Genomic DNA, 21,455 nt, shown 5'->3' with positions numbered 1-21,455 from the left:
AGCACAGGGCAGTGGTTCTTCTCCCTGGCGGTTACGTGAGATGATTTTTAAATGAGTGAAATTATATCGTGCCACGAGAGTCATTGACTGAATAATCACGTAGGAATTTGCCAATATAAAATAACTACGATACAATTTAAATCCACATGGTTACTGATAACGATAAAAAGGACCGTTACTAAACTCATTGATCGTATTCTTGGTTCTTTCGGTAAAGTCACGTCGAAGGGAAATACAAAATAAAAATAAATATTTTATTATTTCCCTTCTACGTGACTTTACCGAAAGAACCAAGAATATGAATCCATGCAGTCACGAAAGCTTCAAATCTAGATTTCATTGATCGTAAACAATGTATTCGCTTGTTAGTTGTTAATCACTAGTTAGAGATGCCTCACGAAATTGACAATTGGGTTGAAATATTGATGCTCGTTATTCGTAAAATTTATTTCTCAGAAGTATGCCGGGTCAGGCAATGGTAAGTTAACTACTCGGTTGAAACTAAATTCAATAAAAGTTTGAGAGTCAACTTTTCTAGCTTACGAAAGGATCGGTCAATATGCTCTGGTCGTTGAAGTCTCACACCTTCAAACATTAACTCTGGTCGTTGCGTCTCCAAAATAATATCTTCTCCCTGTTTTTTAAATAGCTCATTATCTTCCACTCGCATACCGATCCACTTCACGTTGAAGACGACGGTGTAACCTTAAGCATCATATTTAAATCGCCACAGTTGCGTGCAATCAACGCTTAGTTGAAAAAACAAGAAGAGGTTTTACCCTTTCTGGCAATAAAACAGGGAGTGTTTAAGATGTTCAAACATCAAATAGAAACCTTTTGCAATGAATCAAGTCCGCATTAGCCACACGTATTTGTGGTGAACATGCAAACAAAAACATGCTCTGATAATAGATGCATTGTCTTTCAAACTGATTGTTCTACACCAGAGACAGCCTTCTTAGCCAGCATGAAGGCTGTTCAGAAGCAATTAAAAGGCTTATCATGTGGACATTTCTCGCAGCCAAATATTCTAAATGCGTGTTTCTAAATGTGGAGGGAAAACCGGACAATAACCCACGCGATCATGGGGAGAGAGAAAGACACGCAAACTACAAATATACAGCAGCAGGCGTCAGGGTCGGTTTTGAACCCATGACCTCCTGCATACCAGGCGAGGTAGTGAACATCTAGCCACCGTGATGATGATGATGAGAGAGAGACACGCAAACTCCAAATATATACAGCAGGAGCCAGGGTCGGGATCGGACCCACAACTTCCTGTATACGAGGCGAGGTAGTTAACATCTCCTAGCCACCGTGATAATGATGAGAGAGAGACACGCAAACTCCAAATATACAGCAGGCGCCAGGGTCGGGATCGAACCCACGACCTCCTCCATACCAGGCGAGGTAGTTAACATCTCCTAGCCACCGTGGTGATTATTCCACCTGGTCAGTGCAAATTATTGGAAAGTGCGAGGTGGTGGGATCCAGACAAAGTTGACCGTGGCCTGGAATCAACCTCGAGTTTGTTTTGTCCACGGTGCGAGCGCGCTCGCCACTCCACCACAACCCGCCACGGGCAGACGAATGCCTTGCAACAACAACAAAAAACACCCCACAAGTTAATTCGAGGGATCGCCAACATACACACGTTGACTGTTTAACCGCGAGAGAGCGGGCGGGCGAGCGCCTCCTGGCTGGCACGGCGCCCGCTGACGATGGCACGTCCCCGTTGCGTCTGACACCCCCCCCACCCCCAGGGATGGTCTTAGCGGGTGGCATCTGACGCTTATTTAAAGAGAGAGGGACACTCGGTGGATGCGCAGAGGGGCGAGTGCATCTCATCACAGAGCCGTGGGACGACTTGAGACCATGGAAGCTTCGAGACTGCTGCTGTTGCTGCTGCTACCGCTGCTGCTGCTGCTCTTCTGCAACAGTGTCGCGGCTACGTGTGAGTAACTTCCCCGCCAAGTCGCTCGTTTTGGTTATCGCGCCTTCCGAAGCGCTTTTTTTTGTCCGGGTCGTTGACACGTTGCGCGTTTTGGCACGGCGTCCGACGTTTCGTTTCAGGTCCTAAATTCCGATTGTTCAGGAAGGTCCCAGCACGCGGGAGCGAAACGTCGGGCACCGTGGCCGAACGACACGTGGTACAACCCAGAAAACCAAAAACCGGAGAGCTTACACAGTAGAAATCGTAAAAACCTTCAGGTCAATCTTGGCCTCCCAAAATGTGAACGTGTAATTTGCAACATTGGTTGCAGCCCACTGATAGAGATGAGCGCTGTCCCGTTGCTTGCTTGAGCCGAGAGACCCTTTTGGCTTGACCCTCCGGTTCTCATGGGAGCAGGGGATGCTGCCACAGTGGCATCACGCGAGACTTGCGATCCGTAGGATGCGAGTTCGATGCCGTCTCCATGCGCGGCAGTTGAAAGGACGGTGGCAAGTTTCTCAAATGCCCCCTCCCTCATCATCACGCGAACTCCGCTCATTCTCGCAAGCGGCGGCTTTTGTGTTACCGGCATCGCGCGCTTGCAGATGCGCTTCTGTGGCCTTCTGGAATGCTCTTTCTTCCGATATTAGGCCACTGGGGCTATTCACTTTTAAATAATCGAGATTGAAACCTCATTTCTTTAGAACTGCTTTTTTTGTGTTAAGTTTGTCGTCCTTCTCCCTGCACCTCCAATGAGCACGGTTGGCTACGTACGGTAAGAAAGAAGTTCAACGTACATACACACATGCACTGCAGCTACGGCTGCTACGCTCACAATGAAAGGTTCAACCACCCAAATAAGCGTATTAATGATAACACATTTATGAGATGGTTATGTGGCCTAACCTCACAATCATCAATCACACATTATAATAATGTGATGTCAGAATTTTTTTCTTTATATATATAAAAAAAAAACATTTTTTAGGTCAGATCGCGTAAATAAAATGTTATTATGTCGTGTGACCCTCCTCAACCTAACACAGCTAATTAATAAAGTGGTAATGTTAATGAACAAAACGTACATGGCTGATTTAGTCCTGCTTCAGCTTATGACTGCCGGGTGGAGGAGGGTTTCACGACACACATCTTATTCACGCGATCTCACCTAAAAGAACAAAACCAAATCAATTATGAGCCATCACATCGGTCGCGAAAGCCTAGCGCGTGCTAAATATATAACCGCGTGTTTGTCAGAACGGCTAAATTCGCCTCTGTCGTGTCTGCAGGTAGTTGCACCAAGTCGTGCTCGGACGCGAAGGAAAGCGAGTCGAAATGTGGCTGCAAGCACGAGGAAGAAACCAAGCAGTTGCCGCGCTCCTGCAAGGAAATTAAATTGAAGACGAAAACGAAGGAAGGTACGGACCTCGCAGCCACCGCGCGACGACCTCTGCTCGTCGCCGCGACTCTTCTCGATGCGTCGAAGTCTGCCGCTGTTGCTGCTGCTGACGATAGAAGCCACGAGAAGGCTTCACGAAAAGAGAGTTCCTAGAGATGTGCTCCTCTTCCTCCGTTGAACGGAGAGCGCAGACTGCATTGGGCTTCATAATCAACTTTTTGGGTTTAGATCGCGTTATTTATAAATGTGTCGTAACCCTCCACCACCCGACACGGCCAACCAGTAAAAAAGTGTCACGTTGACAAAAGACAAAAAGTCAACGTGACACTTTTTTTTTACTGATTGGCCGTGTCGGGTGGTGGAGGGTTACGACACATTTATAAATAACGCGATCTAAACCCAAAAACGTTGATTATGAATAATATTGGTCGCGAAAGCCTAAGTGTTAAACTGCATTGGGCTAACTCTCTTTTTCCCCACTGTTTGGGTTACGTGGCCACAGTCGCACTGCTGTTGCTTGTCTTTGATGTATCTCCACGTGTCTCTGTACATATCGCGATGGGGTGAAGTGGACTGCGCGTCGTGGTATCTTTACGGTTCATGCACACCTTAGTACGGTGGCGAGATGTTAACGACGTCGCATGGTACACAGGAGGTCGCTTTTGATTATCAGCTTTCGTGACTGCACGATTTCATAGTCTTAGGTTATTTCGGTAAAGGCACGTAGATAGGAAAATAAATAATAATTCACGACGTTTCGATCGCAGCAACAAGCACTCGTCCTCAGGTGAGAGAGAGAAAGTGCCTCTGTGTCACATTTCATTTCTCTCTCTCACCCAAGCCCTCTTTGAATGTTATCTCCACCCTCTCGCCCATTTGCGGCCTCCCCCCCTTCCCTTCTATCTAATGTCTCGTCACAGAGGCATGTTTCTTTCTCTCACCTGGGGACGATCGCTTGTTTTTGCGATCGAAACGTCGTGATCTATTATTTATTTTACTATCTACGTGACTTTACCGAAATCACCTAAGAGTAGGAGGTCGCTTGTTCGATCCCGACTCTGACACCTGTAGATTTGGAGTTTGCATGTCTCTCTCTTCCCGTGGTCACGTGGATTGTTTCCAAGTCTTCCGTTTTTCCTCCTCCACATTTAGAATCAACGTCATTCGTTTAGAGTATTTGGCTGCTGTAAATGTCCACGCAATAATAAGGCACCTCATTGAGCTATAATTTGTGATAGCCAGGTTGCTTCTGAAAAAAGAGCTATATAGCTCATTGGGCATTACCTGGTAAAATAAAATAGTTGAGTTTTAGTATTAACCAGGGCGGCCGCTGCATCGAACCACGAACTTCTCCCAAAGAGTGGGTAACGCGGCACGGCTCGGCCGCGTCACCACCACGTGACTGGAAACAAAGAAAACCCGCGGAAGACATTAACACTGTCGCAAGACAAAGATCCCCCGTGTAGCCTTAACAGACTGTTGGGGCAAGTGCTGCTAGCGAGCACCTATGAAGACCGGCACGGCACGCGAGGGGGTGGGTGGCCAGCACCACGCCCGGCCGCCTTTGTCTCCCCGTCGGCGATGTTTACACACCGCACCAGGTACTAATTTGAGACTGAGTCGACCTAAAAGAGGCCCAGGACCGGTTGAGATAATAGTGACTGGTGTTGGTTGCCGTGAGCGGGAATCGAACTCGGGTAGCCGGGTTCCTAGTGCAGTGCGCTGACACGCTTACACCGCCCCACTGCTGCACGCACGCACGCACAGACGGGATCTACTGCCTGCAGACGAAGAGCGGGCAGTTCTACCAGGCGTTCTGCGACATGAACACCAACGGAGGGGGCTGGACCCTGGTCGCCAGCGTCCACGAGAACAACATCGCGGCCAAGTGTGCCATTGGAGACCGCTGGTCCAGCCAGCAAGGCAGCAACCCCGCCGTCGGCTTCGTAGATGGGGACAGAAGCTGGGCCAACCTGAACACCTTCGGGCGGATAGAGTCTGCCACTGACGACGACTACAAGGTCCGCTGCCTCGGTTCACCGGTGGTGGCGTCACCGACGGTCGCGGCCAATTTAGTCCGATCGGCCCCGTTTTTAGCATTTCTCTGCTTATAATGGGTGTCGAGTTTACCCGCTCTGAGATGTCTGCAAGTTGCAGGGCGGTGGGTTCCCACCCCATTCACCGCGGAATCTCGGTAACGCATGAGTGATTCAGCGTTAATTTTCATTTAGAGTCGCAAGTGCCGCTGCTGTTAAAGACGTTGTTACTCACAGCAGAGAACCGCGGAGACACAACTGCCATGCTTTACGATAGCTGGCGCTAAACTGTGCCAGGTGCCCTCTCGCACGGCCTTGTGGGAGCCTCGGGTACGTCTTCCGACCTGAAGACGTCTTCTAACCTGCAGACGTGCTGAGGCTCCCACAAGGCCATGCAGGAGGGTGTGTGGCACAGTTTTTTTTAAATTTTAGTTTTCTACTGATTCGGTTCTGATGACGTACACGTAAAACTGATGATGTACACGCCACCAGCCACGCACGTCGTCGTCAGCTTGGCCCGCCCAACAAGAAATATCGTCCACCTCTAGGAGGTCGCTGCCCAGCGATCTCTTTTTCAAAATCGTGCTCCCCTGTCGTGGTGTTGCCGTGCGTGAGCAGAACCCAGGCTACTTCGACGTGGACGCGGAAGACATCTCCGTGTGGCACGTCCCCAACGGGACGCCGCTGGCCCAGTGGAAGATCTCATCGATCTTCCGCTACCACACCGCGTCGGAGTTTCTCACCGCCTTGGGAGGCAATCTCTACTTCCTCTACAAGGTAGGCAGCACTCTTGCGGCCGTCCGGTATTCTGTTGGGTTAGCAGCACCCAGACCGTTGTAGTAGGACCCCGACACGGGGGCTGGAGTGTGGATATGTATACATGTTGAGTTCTTTCACGCCGTACGTAACCAACCATGCTAATCAGAGTTGCGTGGGGGAAGGACAACTAAACACTAATAGAAGTTTTAAAGAATTGAGTTTTCAATCGAGATGATTTAAAAGTCAAAGTTCCAGTGGCTTCCGAATATCGTAAGGGAGAGCGTTCCAGACGGCCGCAGAAGCACATCTGAAAGCGCCGTGCGATGCGGTGACCATCTCTGTTCGATGGACAGCCAAAATCCGCTCTGCTGCGAGGATGATGACCGGAGTTTGCGAGACGATCGTTTATGATGGCCAGAGTTGACGTGATGATGGTTTACGATGACCAGAGTTTCGAGCGGTGGTAGCTTAAGTTCCTTGGTAGTGCCATTCCTCAGACAGCGGCGTGAGCAGGCACTAAACAAACTAACCAACGAAACGCAGTTTGAACGAAATTAGTTTTCAATCTATATATAAAAAGAGTTACTCATAGGCTGGCTTTCCCCGACACCCAATGCTCCGAGCTGAACAGGGCACTCGCTTGTCGCTGTGGATAGCCACAAGCTCAGCAGCTTGTGGTTATCCACAGGTGCGAAATAATTTCAACGTACATACGACGCCAGGTGTCACTCGCTCTTTAACGTACCAAGGCTCTCAGGATGTGCTATGTTTCGCAGACGGCCAATAGGATGGCAGACGGGGGGAGGGCGATATTGCGAATTAATTTTAGAGATCGTTGCACTCATGGTAATGATGCAATTTGTGAGTCATTTTTAATTTTGACAAAGATTTGGGACCGTGACGCTGGCACACGTGGCCTATTCGTTTGCGAGTTGTTGGTGGCGAGATGTTAACTACCTCGCCTGGTATACAGGCGTTCGTGGGTTCGACCCCGACTGCTGTATATTTGGAGTTTGCATGTCTCTCTCCCCGTGGGCGTGTGGTGTTTTTCTCTGGGTCCTCCGGTTTTCCCATCCACCTTTAGAACCAACGTGCGTTTAGAGTATTCGACTGCTATAACTCCCCACACGATGATGAGCCACTTCGTTAGGCTATCATTTGTGATGGCTAGGTCGCTTTTGAAAAAGAGCTAGAAAGCTCAGTGGGCCTTACGCGGTAAAATAAAAAAAAAGTTCATAGTTTTACAGTTTATAGTTTAGCGTTACATGACGGGATATTGTATGTCCCACTGCGAAGCAGATGGCATTTAAAACAACTTTTTTTTAAAGGTTCTTACACCCGCAGTATTTACCAAGGCGGACGCTGGGCTCAAACCGCGCGCCTTCGCGACAGAAGCGCCAAAACACGCGCTCCCGTCCGGTCACCACCGCGTGGTTCGCCTGCAGAGCACAAATCCCCTTCGGCACCGATTTTCACTGCGGCCACCGATCGCTTCACGGAAGTTGTCGCAGTGGCCTCGGATTTTCTTCGCCGCTGCAAGCGGTCTCTAGTCTCTAGGCTGACTCGTCACGTTTGCTTAAATGTCCTCAAATTTCGCTGGCGAACTTCTCTCTCTCTCGCTCTCACTCGTCCACAAAAACATTGGGTTAAAAGTATGTTTTGGTTCATTAACAAGACGATTCAGGTACAAAACGCCACAGAGAGGATATGACAGGGGGTTGACCACCAGCACAAACACACATTACGGCACACATTACGGATTACAGTGCAATCCAAACCTGTCTAAATAGCATGTTCCAATAAACCGTTTCAATAAGCTTAAACAAGCCTCCGGCGTCTTCCTAAGCTTCGATGCCCCTGTAGGAGAAGGGGAAGGGAGGGGGGAGTGCCTAAATGCCACGAAAGACTTCTTATTAAAATTGTAACTTAATTATTGGTTTGTTGTTACAAGATTAATACATTTCCTCCAAAAAGATCACAGCGCCGCTTTTGATGAGATCAAAGTGCGTGCCTGTTTTTTTGAATTTTATCTCTTTGTTTTTCACGACATTACAGAATAATAATCAATTATCTATGCAGTTCATTTGTGCGTGACAATATTTTAATTTTTGCACAGCGAATGGAAATTTAAATAAAGAAGCAGAATCCGCTTTTAATTTGAACTCAGCGCCGTTTCACTTTGATGACTTTTGCTCGCACTTGTAGTGAACGTTTGTGAAAACGAGTGAACTCCGACCTCTCCCCTTGCGATCAACAACAACGAGTCACTTTTGTTTCAAATTCGCATCATTTCAGAATCCAGTACGTTATTGTAAATCAGAGGTCGCAAACGGGTTTTGATTCCTTACCCGTACCCGTACCCGGCCGCACCAGGGTCGCAAACGGCTACCCGTACCCGTACCCAGCCGGGTACGGGTAGCCGGGTATCGGGTAGGGTACGGGTATTGGGTACCCGGTTGCGACCTCTGTTGTAAATTCATTTTGGTAAAGCGACCTTATGCTCACATTTTTTGCGAAAATTTGTGATAGTTAGTGAACACCTACCCTCTCCTTCCGGTTTACACACAGTTTGTTTTGTATTCACGTAGAGAAATTTGTATCTATATAAATTCAATACAATCTGAAACTTTTAATCTTGTCGACAACAGGAATTATTCCGTGTGTGCCTAACATTTCTACGTTGATTGTTGATGTTGTTGCAGATCTTCTACCCATTAGTATACGGTTCAGGGACCTGTCCAGCAAGCAATGGGCCAGCCATCCCAATCGTTTACGACTTTGGGAACACCATCAGCGTCGCCTCTCAAGTCTGCCCAGCTTGTCTGGGTAAAATGCATTCCTACGTTTCGGCTCCGGACAAATCATTTACACGTCTCGCTTAAAAACAAACCTTGTACGCAGCCCTGACTCCCTTCCACATTTCTCTTGCCCTTCCCTGTGCTGCAACATCCCCAGTGTGTCTAGATTTCTCGCCGTCCATTCCGTTTCTCTATCCGTGTGTCCTCTTCAGAACCTCCCTCCCCCTCCCTCCCTCCCTCCATCCCCCCTCCCAACTTTCCTCCAATCTATCTCATCCACATCCCTCCCCTCCCAACCCCCCCCATCTCTCCCCCTGTCTCTCTTTTTATTCTTTACGATCAGAGGAAACAAGAAGATGCTCGGTGTAGTTGGCACTTTGCTTCGTTCATCATTTCGTTTTTTTTTTTCAATGCGTTGCTTTATGTGCCCCCCCCCCTCCTTTTCAAATGAAAAATTTCACAAAAGATTTCACGCTCTCCTCCTTCTTACCCCTTTCCTCTCTCTCTCTCTACCCCCCCCTCTCTACCCCCCCTCTCTCTCTACCCCCCCTCTCTCTCTACCCCCTCTCTCTCTACCCCCGCTCTCCTTCTACCCCCCCCCCTCTCCATACTCTATGTCTACGTTCCCCCCGATTTCTATGTAATATATATTTTTTCTCACCATCACTCTCAGTATTTCCCTGTCGTGTTTTATCATTATTCTTTGTTATTGTTGTAACTTTCTGACCCGGACACTGACTGAACGTCTATGAAAAGTTGTATAGCTCATCGGATTCCTCCAGCATAAATATTCTGCTCAAATAATACCGCACAAATCCCACCCCTCCTCGTTGTGCCCCCCACCCTACCTCCCTCTCTCCCACCTACCCACTTGTCACGTCTCCCATACTCCCGTGAGCTTCGATACCACCCCAAATATGTTTACTCACCAACCGCCACTCTCCATCTAAGTCCCTCGTCCGCTATGCAAGGAGGTTGTGGGTCCGATCCCGACTACGATGCCTGCCGTATATGTGGAGTTTGAGTCTCTCTCTCTCTCCCTGTGGTCGCGTGGATTCTCCTCCGGGTCCTCCGGTTGTCTTCCCTCCACATTTAGAAACGTGCCTTGAGGCTATCTGGCTGATGTACATTTCCACGCAGTAATCAGCCACTTCGTTGAGCTATCATTCGTGGCCAGGTCGCTTCTGAAAAAGTGCTATATAGGTCCATGCGCCTTACCTGGTAAAATAAAAAAAATATATACAGTTTTAGGTTAATTTTAATAGTTTTAATCATAGGCTTGTCTTTAATTTTCCATTCACGAAGGACATTGTGATTCGGTTGATGGCTCCACAAGTGTCTTCGAGGAGTAGAAGGAGGGATGTCAAATCCAGGAAGAGATGGTGCCATGATATTTGTCTCTCGAACGAGGAGGAGTTTATTCTGGTTCAAATCTATTTTTTTTTTAGTTTTGTTATAATTACAGGGTGTTTAAAAAGATGGACACGATTTAAAATCGCTATACAGTATCTCTGCAACCACGAACCGCCCATGAATGAAACTCTTACCACTTGAAAGGGCGGGGCATAGAGAGGGCGGGGCATAGAGAGGGCGGGGCATAGAGAGGGCGGGGCATAGAGAGGGCGGGGTATAGAGTTTCAAATGATGACCGCGAGATGCCTCTCCCAGCGCACAAACAGCCCCTAGCCTCAGTCACTCGCGAGACGGTGACCCCGCAACACACAAGGGGCGTTTTGCGTTCTGCAGTTCAGCAAGACTGAATCCGTAATTGCGGTGCAGCGTGCGTTTCAACGGCGTTTTGGCATTGATCCGCCAATGTCAGAGCATTCGTCGTTGGTACCGACAATTTGAGGAAGCAGGCTGCTGTTGATGTAAGGGGAAGAGCACAGGGTGACCACGCACCTCAGAGGAAAACGTGAGAAGAGAGGCGTTTGGGACGAATTCAACTATCGTCTCGATGTTGTCCGTACAGCAGGTGGAGGGCACATAGAGAAATGATAAAATGGTTTGTAAAACTTGATAACTCATTAAACCGTTTGCAACTTTTTGTGTAATTGCAACATGTTGACATCGTGAAATATACTGCTTTGAACTTGGGTCCATCAATTTGAGACACGCTGTGTAGTTGATGTTCCTCAGCTCACATGCAGCGGTGTTCTTTGCAGGTGGGACGCTTCAAGGTTATGTTCACTTGAGGGTCTTCAACAACGAGAGGGCACCATTCGCCCTCTGCTCAGGCCTCAGGGTGCTTGACAATTGCAACACTGAACACGTGAGTACTTACGTTAGACTCGATCATCATCGTTACACACGTGTTATTTATACCACGTGTGCCATGCAGAACATCTCGTGTAGTCAGTTTAACACGTAGTAGGCTTTCACGACCGATATTATCCATAATAGAGGGGGGTTTTTTTGGGTGGTTAGATCGCATAAATATAAATGTGCCGTTAAACCCGCCACCACCACCCGACACAGCCAATTTGTAAGGTTCGTCACGTGAACAAAACGCACCAATTTGTTACTCGTTCAGCACTAACCGGTTGTGAGTTGGAGGGTAAACCAACTACAACATTTACAATTATAGTGTAGTGTATAGTGTAGTGTATAGTAGTGTAGTGTATAGTAGTGTAGTGTATAGTGTAGTGTATAGTGTAGTTACTAGTTCAGCACTAAGCGGTTGTGTGTTGGAGGGTAAACCCACTACAACATTTACAATTATAGTGTAGTGTATAGTGTAGGGTATAGTGTAGTGTATAGTGTAGTTACTAGTTCAGCACTAACCAGTTGTGTGTTGGAGAGTAAACCCACTACAACATTTACACTTCGAGCACCGTGACGTTTCGCCGGCAAAATACAACAACCAGCATCATCAGGCGGACAGCCATAGTTGTGTAGTGTAACGATTGGGCCATTGGATCTGCAAATCAGAGGTGCCCCACCCCCAGGTTGCATAAGACCCGAAAATGCTCCCATAAATCATGTAAAAAAAAGTCAACATGCAGACATTTTTGCGTTCGTTACGTAAGCACAAGTAGTACCGCGGAGCGAGGCGTAAGGCGAACAGCATCTTCCCCAAGGTGGTGGTAGATAGCCGCTTTACCTACTCACAGTCACGCTGTTACATTGTTACCGTGCGTATACCCGCCACATCGTCTCGTAACTTTCGGTGTAGTGTCACCCTTAATTGCATTGCAATAATGTCCGGAAAGCGAACAAGTGCTAGCACTTGGCTATGGGGTTTTATCGTTGGTTATGGGGGAAAATTGTAAAGTTATCGACATACGGAAAATTCGGGCTACGGATCGTTTCTTGGAAACCTAACCCTTCCGTAACCCGGAGACTGTCTGTATGCTGTTGAAGGACGTCAACACCGTTGCCACCGTTCATAAACGTGAGTGGGTTGGGGGCCGGATACGTCGCCGTTGGAAGGGACCGACGGTGATTGGGTGAGAATGGCAAAGGGAGTGGCAGGCAAGGGAGGCAAGGGTGCTTTGGAGCACGTCCGAAGACGGACATTTGGGCGATGAAAACAGCTGTGCAGCTGCTAGGCGGATTGTCACGTCGCAGGAGGGCGAGGGATGGTGGAGTCGCGGGGAGGCTTTCATCCGGGGAGGATTGGATAGTGGCTGACAATGAACGACGGTGGCTCTTGAGTACAGGTAACGACGTCACAAGGCGCGTGACGTCACGAGACGACGTCACGAGTAATGGCGTCATTGGGATATGTACTCTTAGGTTTTTTCGGTAAAGCCACGTAGGTAAAAAATAAAAATATATAATAAAAATAAAATAAATAATAATAGAAATACAATCATAAATCACGACGTTTCGGAGGCAACACAAGTGAAGAAAAATCCAAGAGACAAGCCCTTAAATACAAGTCAGGGGGGGGGAGGGGGGGGCTTATCTGAATGTGATTGCTGGGGAGTGGCGGGGGGTGGCGGGGAGGGAGACTTGTGTTGCCTCCGAAACGTCGTGATTTATTATTTTATTTCTAATATTATTATTTATTTTTTTATCTACGTGACTTTACCGAAAAAAACCTAAGAGTATGAATCCTTACAGTCACGCCAGCTTCAAATCTAGAATTGGGATCTGTGCCATGTGACCGGTTTTCTGATTTAAAAAAAGAGGACTCGTGGTAACGATGATGCGTTGCTATCAGCCTATGAGCGAGGCTGACTTTCCTGGAGAGGCGAGACAGAGGCCGGCACTCTTGACCCGCGTTGCCGCCTCTCCCGTGTCTGCAGTACTGCATCGGCGGCGCGGGCTACGTCCCAGAGCAGACTCCGAGACAGTGCGGTGACTTCAGCGCCTTCGACTGGAGCGGCATCGGGACGCACGTCGAATGGAGCGCCTCCAAGAGTTTGCTCGAAGCCGCCGTGTTCATATTTTACCGCTGACCCGGCGGGAGGCCCGATCGTGCCCTCCCATCGGTCGCAGTGCCATGCCATTGGCCAGAGTCAAGGGGGTGTGTGCCGTCACTCGCACGTGACCCCCATATTTTTTGCGCGTGAAATTTGTCCCATTTATCTTTGGGGTCTGCCTTCCTACCCCGCTCCTCTTTCTCTCTGCTCGCGGTCATCTCTACTGTCCGTTCCACAGTTCCTTAATATCTTCGAGGCCAGAGGACAGAGAGGCATTCTCTCAGCAGGTTTACGATGAGTCATTGGGTGGCACAGTGGTTACACTTGTGGCCTCACAGTGAGGAGTTCCTGGGTTGGAATCCTGACTCTGGTGCCTCTCTGTATTTGGAGTTTGCATGTTCTCCCCTTGTACTGGCATGGGTTTCTTTCGAAGTCTTCGGGTTTCTTCCCACAGCTAAAAAAACAAACAAATTTGCAATGTAACTTGTCCATAATACAGGTTTTTGGGGTTAGATCGCGAACAAAACTGTATTATGGATGATATTGGTCGCGAAAGCCGACGTGTTAAACCAATTATGCATCCCAAAGCTCAATGAAATACCTGCAAATTTCTCACTTGAAATTACGGAGAAGCAACATCGCCCCCTCCTGCGTAAATTTGTGTCCTTCAATTAGCGCAGAAGGTCAACATACATACACACATAACCACTATTTCCACTGTCTATCGAAGCAGGGCATACTTCTAAGTCTCGGTCTACCAGAAATGTCTAGTAAACTGTAATAAAGTTTAACACAGTACCAGTACGAGATCTCGGTTGTGAATCCAATCCTGCCACCCGAATACAGATTTAAAACTGATCTATATATTTTTTATTTTACCAGGTAAAGCCCACTGAGTTATGTAGTTATCTTTTTCAGAAGCTACCTGGCCACAAATGATAGCTCAACGAATTGGCTTATCACGTGGACATTTTTAGCAGAAGCCAAATACTCGAAACGCACGTTGATTCTAAATGTGGAGGGAAAAACTGGAGGACGCGGAGGAAAATCCACGCAACCTTGGGAAGAGAGACACGCAAACTCCAAATATAGAGGCGTCAGGGTCGCGATCGAGCCCACGACCTCCTGCTTACCAGGCGAGATAGTTAACATCTGGACTGTCCTGGTCATCGAGGTGAAAACTGCAGTCTTGCCTTAACCCTGGGTTTGAACATTGCAAACTTTGGAGGCAGTCACATTATTTAGCAAAGGAAAAAAAAACAGATTTTGTTTTATTTAAAACTGCACACAGCCATGACAATGGCAATTAAATGTTTACCTCGCCGTTATGAATTAATAAATAAAGCTTATCTCAATAGCAACTCCTCTTAAAAATGGAAATAAATAAAGGATCTCCGTTCACAGTGGTGCCCAAGCTTGAATCAACGAAACTCTGCGACTTTCTCTTCAAAGCCGCCTTTGAACACAGGCGTACCATCGGCTAACCTTGCGGGCAACGCGTAGTGCCCGGCAACGTCAACGACTGTCTGATGTCGACACCGGTGTACCGGATATACGTATAGGATGATTGCGCAGGACTTAAGCATATACGTTGAACTTCTTTCGCACCGTACGTAGCCAACCCTGCTAATCGGAGGTGCGGGAGAGAAGGACGACAAACTCAACACCAAAAGCAGTTCTCAAGAAGTCAGTTTTCAATCCAGACGATTTAAAAGTGCGCAGCTCCCAGTGGCTTCTTAATATCGGAAAGGAAGAGCGTTCCAGACGGCCGCAGAAGCGCATCTGAAAGCGTCGCGCGATGCGGTTACCGCCACCGTCTTTGTTTAATGGCCAGCCAAAATCCACCGCTGCTGCTGCAACGATGACCGGGGTCACGGCGTCGGGTCATCATGACCCTTATGGCTGCCCAGGATGAGTGAGTGTGTGTGCGCGTGTGCGCGTGTTTGTGCCGTGGTCAGCGCAATCCTCTACGGACCCGCCGACCCCACTGCGTTGTCGCTCCGGAGAACCGTGGGATCGACGATCGATGCTCGGTCGCCGCGTTGACGGCAATCGTCGTGATTTCTCACCCGACAGAGTGGGCCGCGTGAAGACTGCTTACCGTCTTGCACTCCCGCTCACATCTGAATATCTGAACTGACCACGGGCCTCAACGAGTACCCGATGCTGACGTGTTAAAACATCAGCACCAGGGAGACAAAGACGGCCGGGCATGGTGCTGGACACACTGCGTCGTGTGTCGCGGTGGTATAGAAGCACATTGCCCCAACGGCCTTTGTGGGCTACGTGGGGGTGGTGGGGGTGGGGGGCAGCGGACTCTGTAGGCAAATCAGTCAACGTGTAGTGACATAGAATTGGTCACTACGTAGCATAGCGCTGGCTGCTGGCAGAGAAGGGGACCTGCAGAGGGAAGCAGTGCTGATTGACAGCAGGCCACGTGGCAGACCCGAGAGGGATCGAGGGTAAAGGTGACGGGGGGGGGCGTCGAGAGCCCCGCTCGTAGGTTCCAGAAGGGGGGCGTGGCCGGGGCGGAGCGAGGCCACGCTGGCGGGGTAAAAGGGGACCCCGAGCGGGGGATCGGGGCCGTCGTTTGGAGTAGGATCCCCCGTCCTCGTCGTCGTCGCTCCTGTCGCCTTCCTCGCTGTCGTCGTCCACTTGATAATTGCGCTGCTGGCAGGAGTTGGCTGTCTTAGCTCAGCGCCGTCGGTGTCAGACGGCTAGCGTCGTGTTGTAGGCGAGAGACGGAGCGTTGTGCAACAGTAGAAAGTGTGTACCATTGTGCTCGGTGTTTCATTAAAGAATGGCCTCCAAGAAGTTCCGTCTCCAAGTCAGTCACGTCAAAGGTCTTCATTCGTCGTGCACAACCAGCGAGCGAGCGGCCGTTGCGCCTAGCGTGCGAACTCTTGCCACAGCATTTGCACAAACTTCCCTTGCTGCCCATGCACCGCGGATCACGAGGGTCGCAGTCTCTCACTTCGAACGATGTCGACCGCCGCCCGGAGTGAGCGCAATTTGCTGCTGGAGTTTGCGCACCACGACGGGCGCACGTGGTCTTTCCTTGACGGAAGGGTCATTTGGTCTTGCCCGGTGCTGGCCTGCGCTGAGTGGGCCGTCGAGGTCGTGCTGGCAGAGGTCACCCGAGGTCACCCGAGGTCACCTCGGCCAAGGTCACTCAGCTCGGCTGAAGAATGGCCATTGCCTGTAGTGTTAACCTCGTCTGTGTGCTAAATGTTTCTGTGGAAAGGCATCGTCAGTGATGAAGGTGGTGAGCTTTTTTGTTTGCTTTGTTCTCTCAAAGGGGAATTTCAGAAAGTTACTCGGGAAGGATTTGACTTCGTAACATTGCCATCATTATTTGCAAAATTACGGCCAATTTGTAAACGTTAAATTGTAAACCATAATAAAAAAAATCGATTCACCATTTCCTCGCTTGCAAATAATGGAAACTTACACAAAAAACACAACTGGTGTATTTATAATATTAGTTGTTTCTTGTATCACGTCTTCCTTTGCCTGTGCTGAGGCCTGCCGCGGCTCTGAGGATCAAATGTAAAAATAATTGACAGTGCCACTGACGTGTGAGATGGACGATGCTTAATACGCACGTGTGTGTCGTGCAGCGGTGGTGTAGCGGTTAGCGCGCTGCGCTACGAACCCGGCGACCCGAGTTCGATTCCCGCTCACGGCCGACACCAGTGACGATTATCTGAACCGGTCCTAGGTCTTCCCTAGGTTAAGGAAAATGAGTACCCGGTGCGGTGCGTATATACATCGCCGCTGGGGAGACAAAGGCGACTGGGCATGATACTGGCCATCCACCCCTTCGTGTGCCGTGCTGGCCTTCACAGGTGCTCGCTAACAGCACTTGCCCCACAGTCTGTTAAGGCTATTCGGGGGATATTTGTCAGAAAGGGGCACTGGTTCAGCATTATGTGACAGCATTGCCACCTGTTTATGTTGCTTACGTTGCAAATGTGCGCGAATAAAATTGATATATTATTAAACGATACCACTTCTCTCATCGCTATATTTCCCGCGTATCCTGGGGGTTTGCTGAATGAACGGATTTTACTGAATGACCCCTCGTCGTTCATAAATGGTCGTGATGTCAGGGTTAAACACATTAATTGGTGACGCTGCTGATGCTGCTGCTGCATGATCAACAACAAAAAGCCAAGAACAAGACTGTGGTCTTCATAGATAAAACAATTTCTAATACACTTGTATAGTACACTTGTTTGGCAATATGCTCTGATGAAGGATTACCGGCCGAAACGTTGCCTATTGAATATGTATTTTATTTATTTTAAAGTCAGTGTTATTAACGAACCTGTATTTTTTATTTACAATAAAGACATTTGTATAATGAGGGCGCCACGGTGGCGGGGAGATGTTAACGACCTCGCCTGGTATACAGGAGGTCATGGGTTTCATCCAGAACCCAACGCCTGCTGTATATTTGGAGTTTGCGTGTCTCTCTTCCCTCGTGGCCGCGTGGATTGTTATCCAGGTCCTCCCGTTTCCCCCCCACACATTAAATACCATGCCTTTAGAGTAGTTGGCTGCTATACATTTGCACATGATAAGCCACTTTGCTGAGCTATCATTTGTGGCAGGTCGCTCTTGAAAAATAACTCTATAGCTCAGTGGGCCCTGACATGGTAAAATAAAAAAAAGTTTAGTTAAGTAATAGACATTATATTCTTGGTTCTTTCTGGAAAGTCACGTAGAAGGGAGATAATAAAATAATATAAATATAAAAAATAAAAATTATCACGACGTTTCGACTGCAACACATGCAATCATCATCAGGTGTGAAATCCACAGCAAGAAAATTTGAAAAAAGTGACGATTTTTCTCACGTCAGCACCACGGACAGCGATTTGGCAGTTTGCCAGATGGACGAGTCCATCTATGTTCGGAAAAGAGGAGGGGGGAGCAGAACATGGACTGCGGTCTGAAAGTCGCCGTAAGCGTGAACACAATCAATTAAGACCCGAAATGGTTTATCAAATCCTTCCAATGATTACTAAGCCAGAATCCATCTTCTCGGTTGAAATTGTCTCTGTGTTTGTATATGTGAATAGCCTCATGAACGAACCTCTCATGGTAGCCAGATGGCTTGCAAAGAACCTCTGTCTAATAGACATTACTGCACGGTTAACAGGAAGACTGCCATTTGTTCATGGGCATGTGCAACCCTTTTGACATTGCACTGCTAGATGAGGGTATCCCTTCGCCGTGTGCGTCATGGGCATTAATTGGCCATACTTCATCACGCTGGTCAGTACGGGTTGGTAAAGGTGAGGGAGTGGTGGGTCATACACATGGCCAGGATAGATATACAGTCCAATGGATTTTGATGCACTGCCCTCCGATGACGACCACGTATAAAACACATCGAAGTTGAAACATCAAAGTCGCGTTCACCATGGGCTGGGTGACGAACACCTCGACGCGTTGACCGATAGCTCTCCGTGGATCTCAAGGGGGGGGGGAGGGGATACGACATCGGCTAATCACGTGGGCAGCAGCGGCCTTTCTTCATAGCACATAGAGAGAGGTGGTCAATAGGAATTGTAGATTGCACTTAACACCATGGGCCTGATGAGATTTAATAAAAAACTAAAGTATTTTATTATTAACAAGAAAATTCAGGTAGATAATGCCAGAGAGGATGTGAAAGGGGGATGGGTGGGGGTGACCACCAGCACAACACACACATTGAGGATTATAGTGCAATGAAGACCTGCTGTCTTAAACCGCATGTTTCAATAAACCGTTTCAATAAACTCGACAAGCCCCCGGTGTCTTCTTAAGCTCTGATGCCACTGTAGGGAAACAATGGAGGGGGGGGGGGGGCTAAATGCCCTCATGAATGCTCTTAAGAATCAAAGCCCACTGCACGACAGATCGTGAAGGGGTTCAATGCTTGGTGGTAAACTACATTTAGAAATATTTTCTGAAGACCAGTTTTTTTTTTTTATTAGGCATAGGAATAGTGGCCGAATGGACTGAATAACAGACAGACCCTTCAACAATCAAAACAGTATTACTCAATAGACGCATTTATATTAAAGTTAAAATCATAAAATGCCGCTGGGTAGGTGGGCTCGGCGGGGATGACGTCATCTTACTGAGCTGTCACTGCCGAAATATTTGGTTTCTCAGGAGTGTTGAACTTCTTTCGCACCGTACGTAGCCAACCGTGATAATCGGAGGTGTGGGGGAATGACAATGAACCGAAGACAAAAACGCAGTTCTAAAGAAATTAGCTTTCAACCTCGATTTAAAAGTGCATAGCTCCAGTAGAGTCCTAGTATCGGAAGGAAGAGCGCGTTCCAGACGGCCACAGAAGCGCATCTGAAAGTTCCACGCGATGCGGTGAAGGTCTTGGTTCGATGGTTCGCTAGAAGCCGCTGGCAGGATGACGGGAGTTCGCGTGATGGTTTATGCTACTTGACGAGATCAGCAAAAAATTGGGGTTAATTTGTGGCAGGCACTTTGTGTGTATAATCTAGGGTTTTTTTTGGTTAGATCGCTTAAATATATATGTGCCAATAAACCCGCCACCACCCGACAAAGCTAATTAGTAAGGTTTGTCACGTAAACAGAATATGCCAATTCGTTACTCAGATTGTAAATGTTGTGGCTTTGCTCTCCAACACACCGGTGTGCTGTACTAGTCACGAATTGGCACGTTCTGTTTACGTGACAAACCTAATTGGCTGTGTCGGGTGGTGGCGGGTTTAACGACACATGTATATTATTTACGCGATCTAACCGAAAAAAAACCCTATATTATGGATGATATTGGTCGCGAAAGCCTACGACGTGTGAAACGTCGTGAAGCAACTCTCCCCCGTTGTTTCAACTGCCACGCCGTGCGATCAGATCGAGCAGGTGACCTCTGGATTACAAACCATTGCTCCACTGTCGGAGCGTGCCGACTGGAAGGCAATTGAAAGAAAAACCACTGGAGCGCAATTCTACGTCTAAAAAACAGAAACATCGCCAGACAATTATCTATTCGAAACAAACACCATCGATTGAATACATTTGTCTGAGCAAAACATGTTTAATCAAGAATGATAAGAGTCTGTAATGATAACAGACATTATCAGCGCGTCCGAGAGATGCGGGGTGACTGCGACCCGCAGTAAAGTCACGGCAGCCTGGGCAGGAGCGGACCACCCTGGCGTGTTTGCTTCAAACCTCTGGCATTGCGATAACAACATCTTCACGCCCCATAGCACCAACGCAAGTGTAGTGGGCCATCGGTCACGAATGCAATCTGGGGACCCCATATCGTAAAGAGTTGGTCATCCTCTCCCCCCATATCTCCGATACCCGCAAGATCGGCATTACCCCAGCGCTCATTTAGGCGAACCAGACCGCTGACGAGACACTGCGGAGTCGAAACCGGTTTCGGAGTTGTTGCATTGTCTTGAAACGACGCTGATGAAATGATTCACTCGACGTTAGTCGGGGAATCGTACTCGAGCAAAGTTAGCTAAATATGACAATCGAGCCGATATTTTTGTTAATTTCACAGAGATGAAATTTTGATATTCGAGCTGGCCCTTCGGCCCCCCCCCACTTCAGCACACAATGACCAGCGTGGCTCAGTATGGCAAGAGGGAGTGCTGGGGGGGGGGGCTTCATCCAGCAGCGGATTGATAAAGAAGCTGTAAAGTAAAACGCCAACTACATGAGAAGTGCAGCCATCGCTTCTTGACCTCTGCCAGAACCCGCAGCCGCTGCGCTGGATGAAACACCCGCGCTCTTTGCCCACCGAAAACCACCCCCAGGCCTTCACCATCATCTTTGCACCGCATTCGTCAAGGACCTCTCTTGAACCAGAGCTCCATCAAGTGACATGAGGCACCTCCCCCCCACCCCCGTTGGAACATCTTGCAGGAGAGAGCTTGAAATGCGACGGCGCTTACCACCCTCCCCCCGCCCAAAAAAATAAAACCGAGCCACTGTTTGCAGAGGAAGGCTGCCAAAATGTCCAGTCTACAGAGCTGCCCCTCGTGCGCTCGACAGATGATGTCGCGTTAGCTCTGCGAGTTTGGCAGCGAGCGGTTCTTATTTAAGGAGGGACGCATCTGGACCACGAGTGGAGCCGGCGTCCCGTACGAGCTGCGGATTCCACGT

The 21,455-nt window shown here is 48.5% G+C and overlaps 1 protein-coding gene across 1 annotated transcript; it reads left to right on the top strand.

Annotated features, from left to right (window-relative positions):
* Positions 1 to 1,840: 1,840 nt before the first annotated feature.
* LOC144735761 (intelectin-1a-like) lies at positions 1,841 to 14,079 on the top strand. The gene is made up of 7 exons (XM_078618263.1): positions 1,841 to 1,954; positions 3,223 to 3,351; positions 5,100 to 5,353; positions 5,987 to 6,145; positions 8,830 to 8,953; positions 11,091 to 11,197; positions 13,179 to 14,079. The coding sequence occupies exons 1-7, from the start codon at positions 1,876 to 1,878 to the stop codon at positions 13,329 to 13,331; spliced, it is 1,005 nt and encodes a 334-aa protein (XP_078474389.1). The 5' UTR covers positions 1,841 to 1,875; the 3' UTR covers positions 13,332 to 14,079.
* Positions 14,080 to 21,455: the final 7,376 nt, after the last annotated feature.

This window comes from Lampetra planeri, chromosome 57, assembly GCF_965212315.1.
Source record: "Lampetra planeri chromosome 57, kcLamPlan1.2.h2, whole genome shotgun sequence".
In the NCBI taxonomy this organism is placed as follows: Eukaryota; Metazoa; Chordata; class Hyperoartia; order Petromyzontiformes; family Petromyzontidae; genus Lampetra; species Lampetra planeri.
The sequence above is the reverse complement of the archived record's forward strand: the minus strand, read 5'-3'. Positions and strand labels throughout refer to the sequence as shown.

Bases quoted from the DNA above. Each gene is read 5' to 3' on its own strand.
- LOC144735761 (XM_078618263.1), top strand. From the start codon at position 1,876: ATGGAAGCTTCGAGACTGCTGCTGTTGCTGCTGCTACCGCTGCTGCTG. The intron at 3,352-5,099 runs GTACGGACCTCG...ACGCACGCACAG, and splicing joins GAAGACGAAAACGAAGGAAG to ACGGGATCTACTGCCTGCAG. The intron at 6,146-8,829 runs GTAGGCAGCACT...ATGTTGTTGCAG, and splicing joins ATCTCTACTTCCTCTACAAG to ATCTTCTACCCATTAGTATA.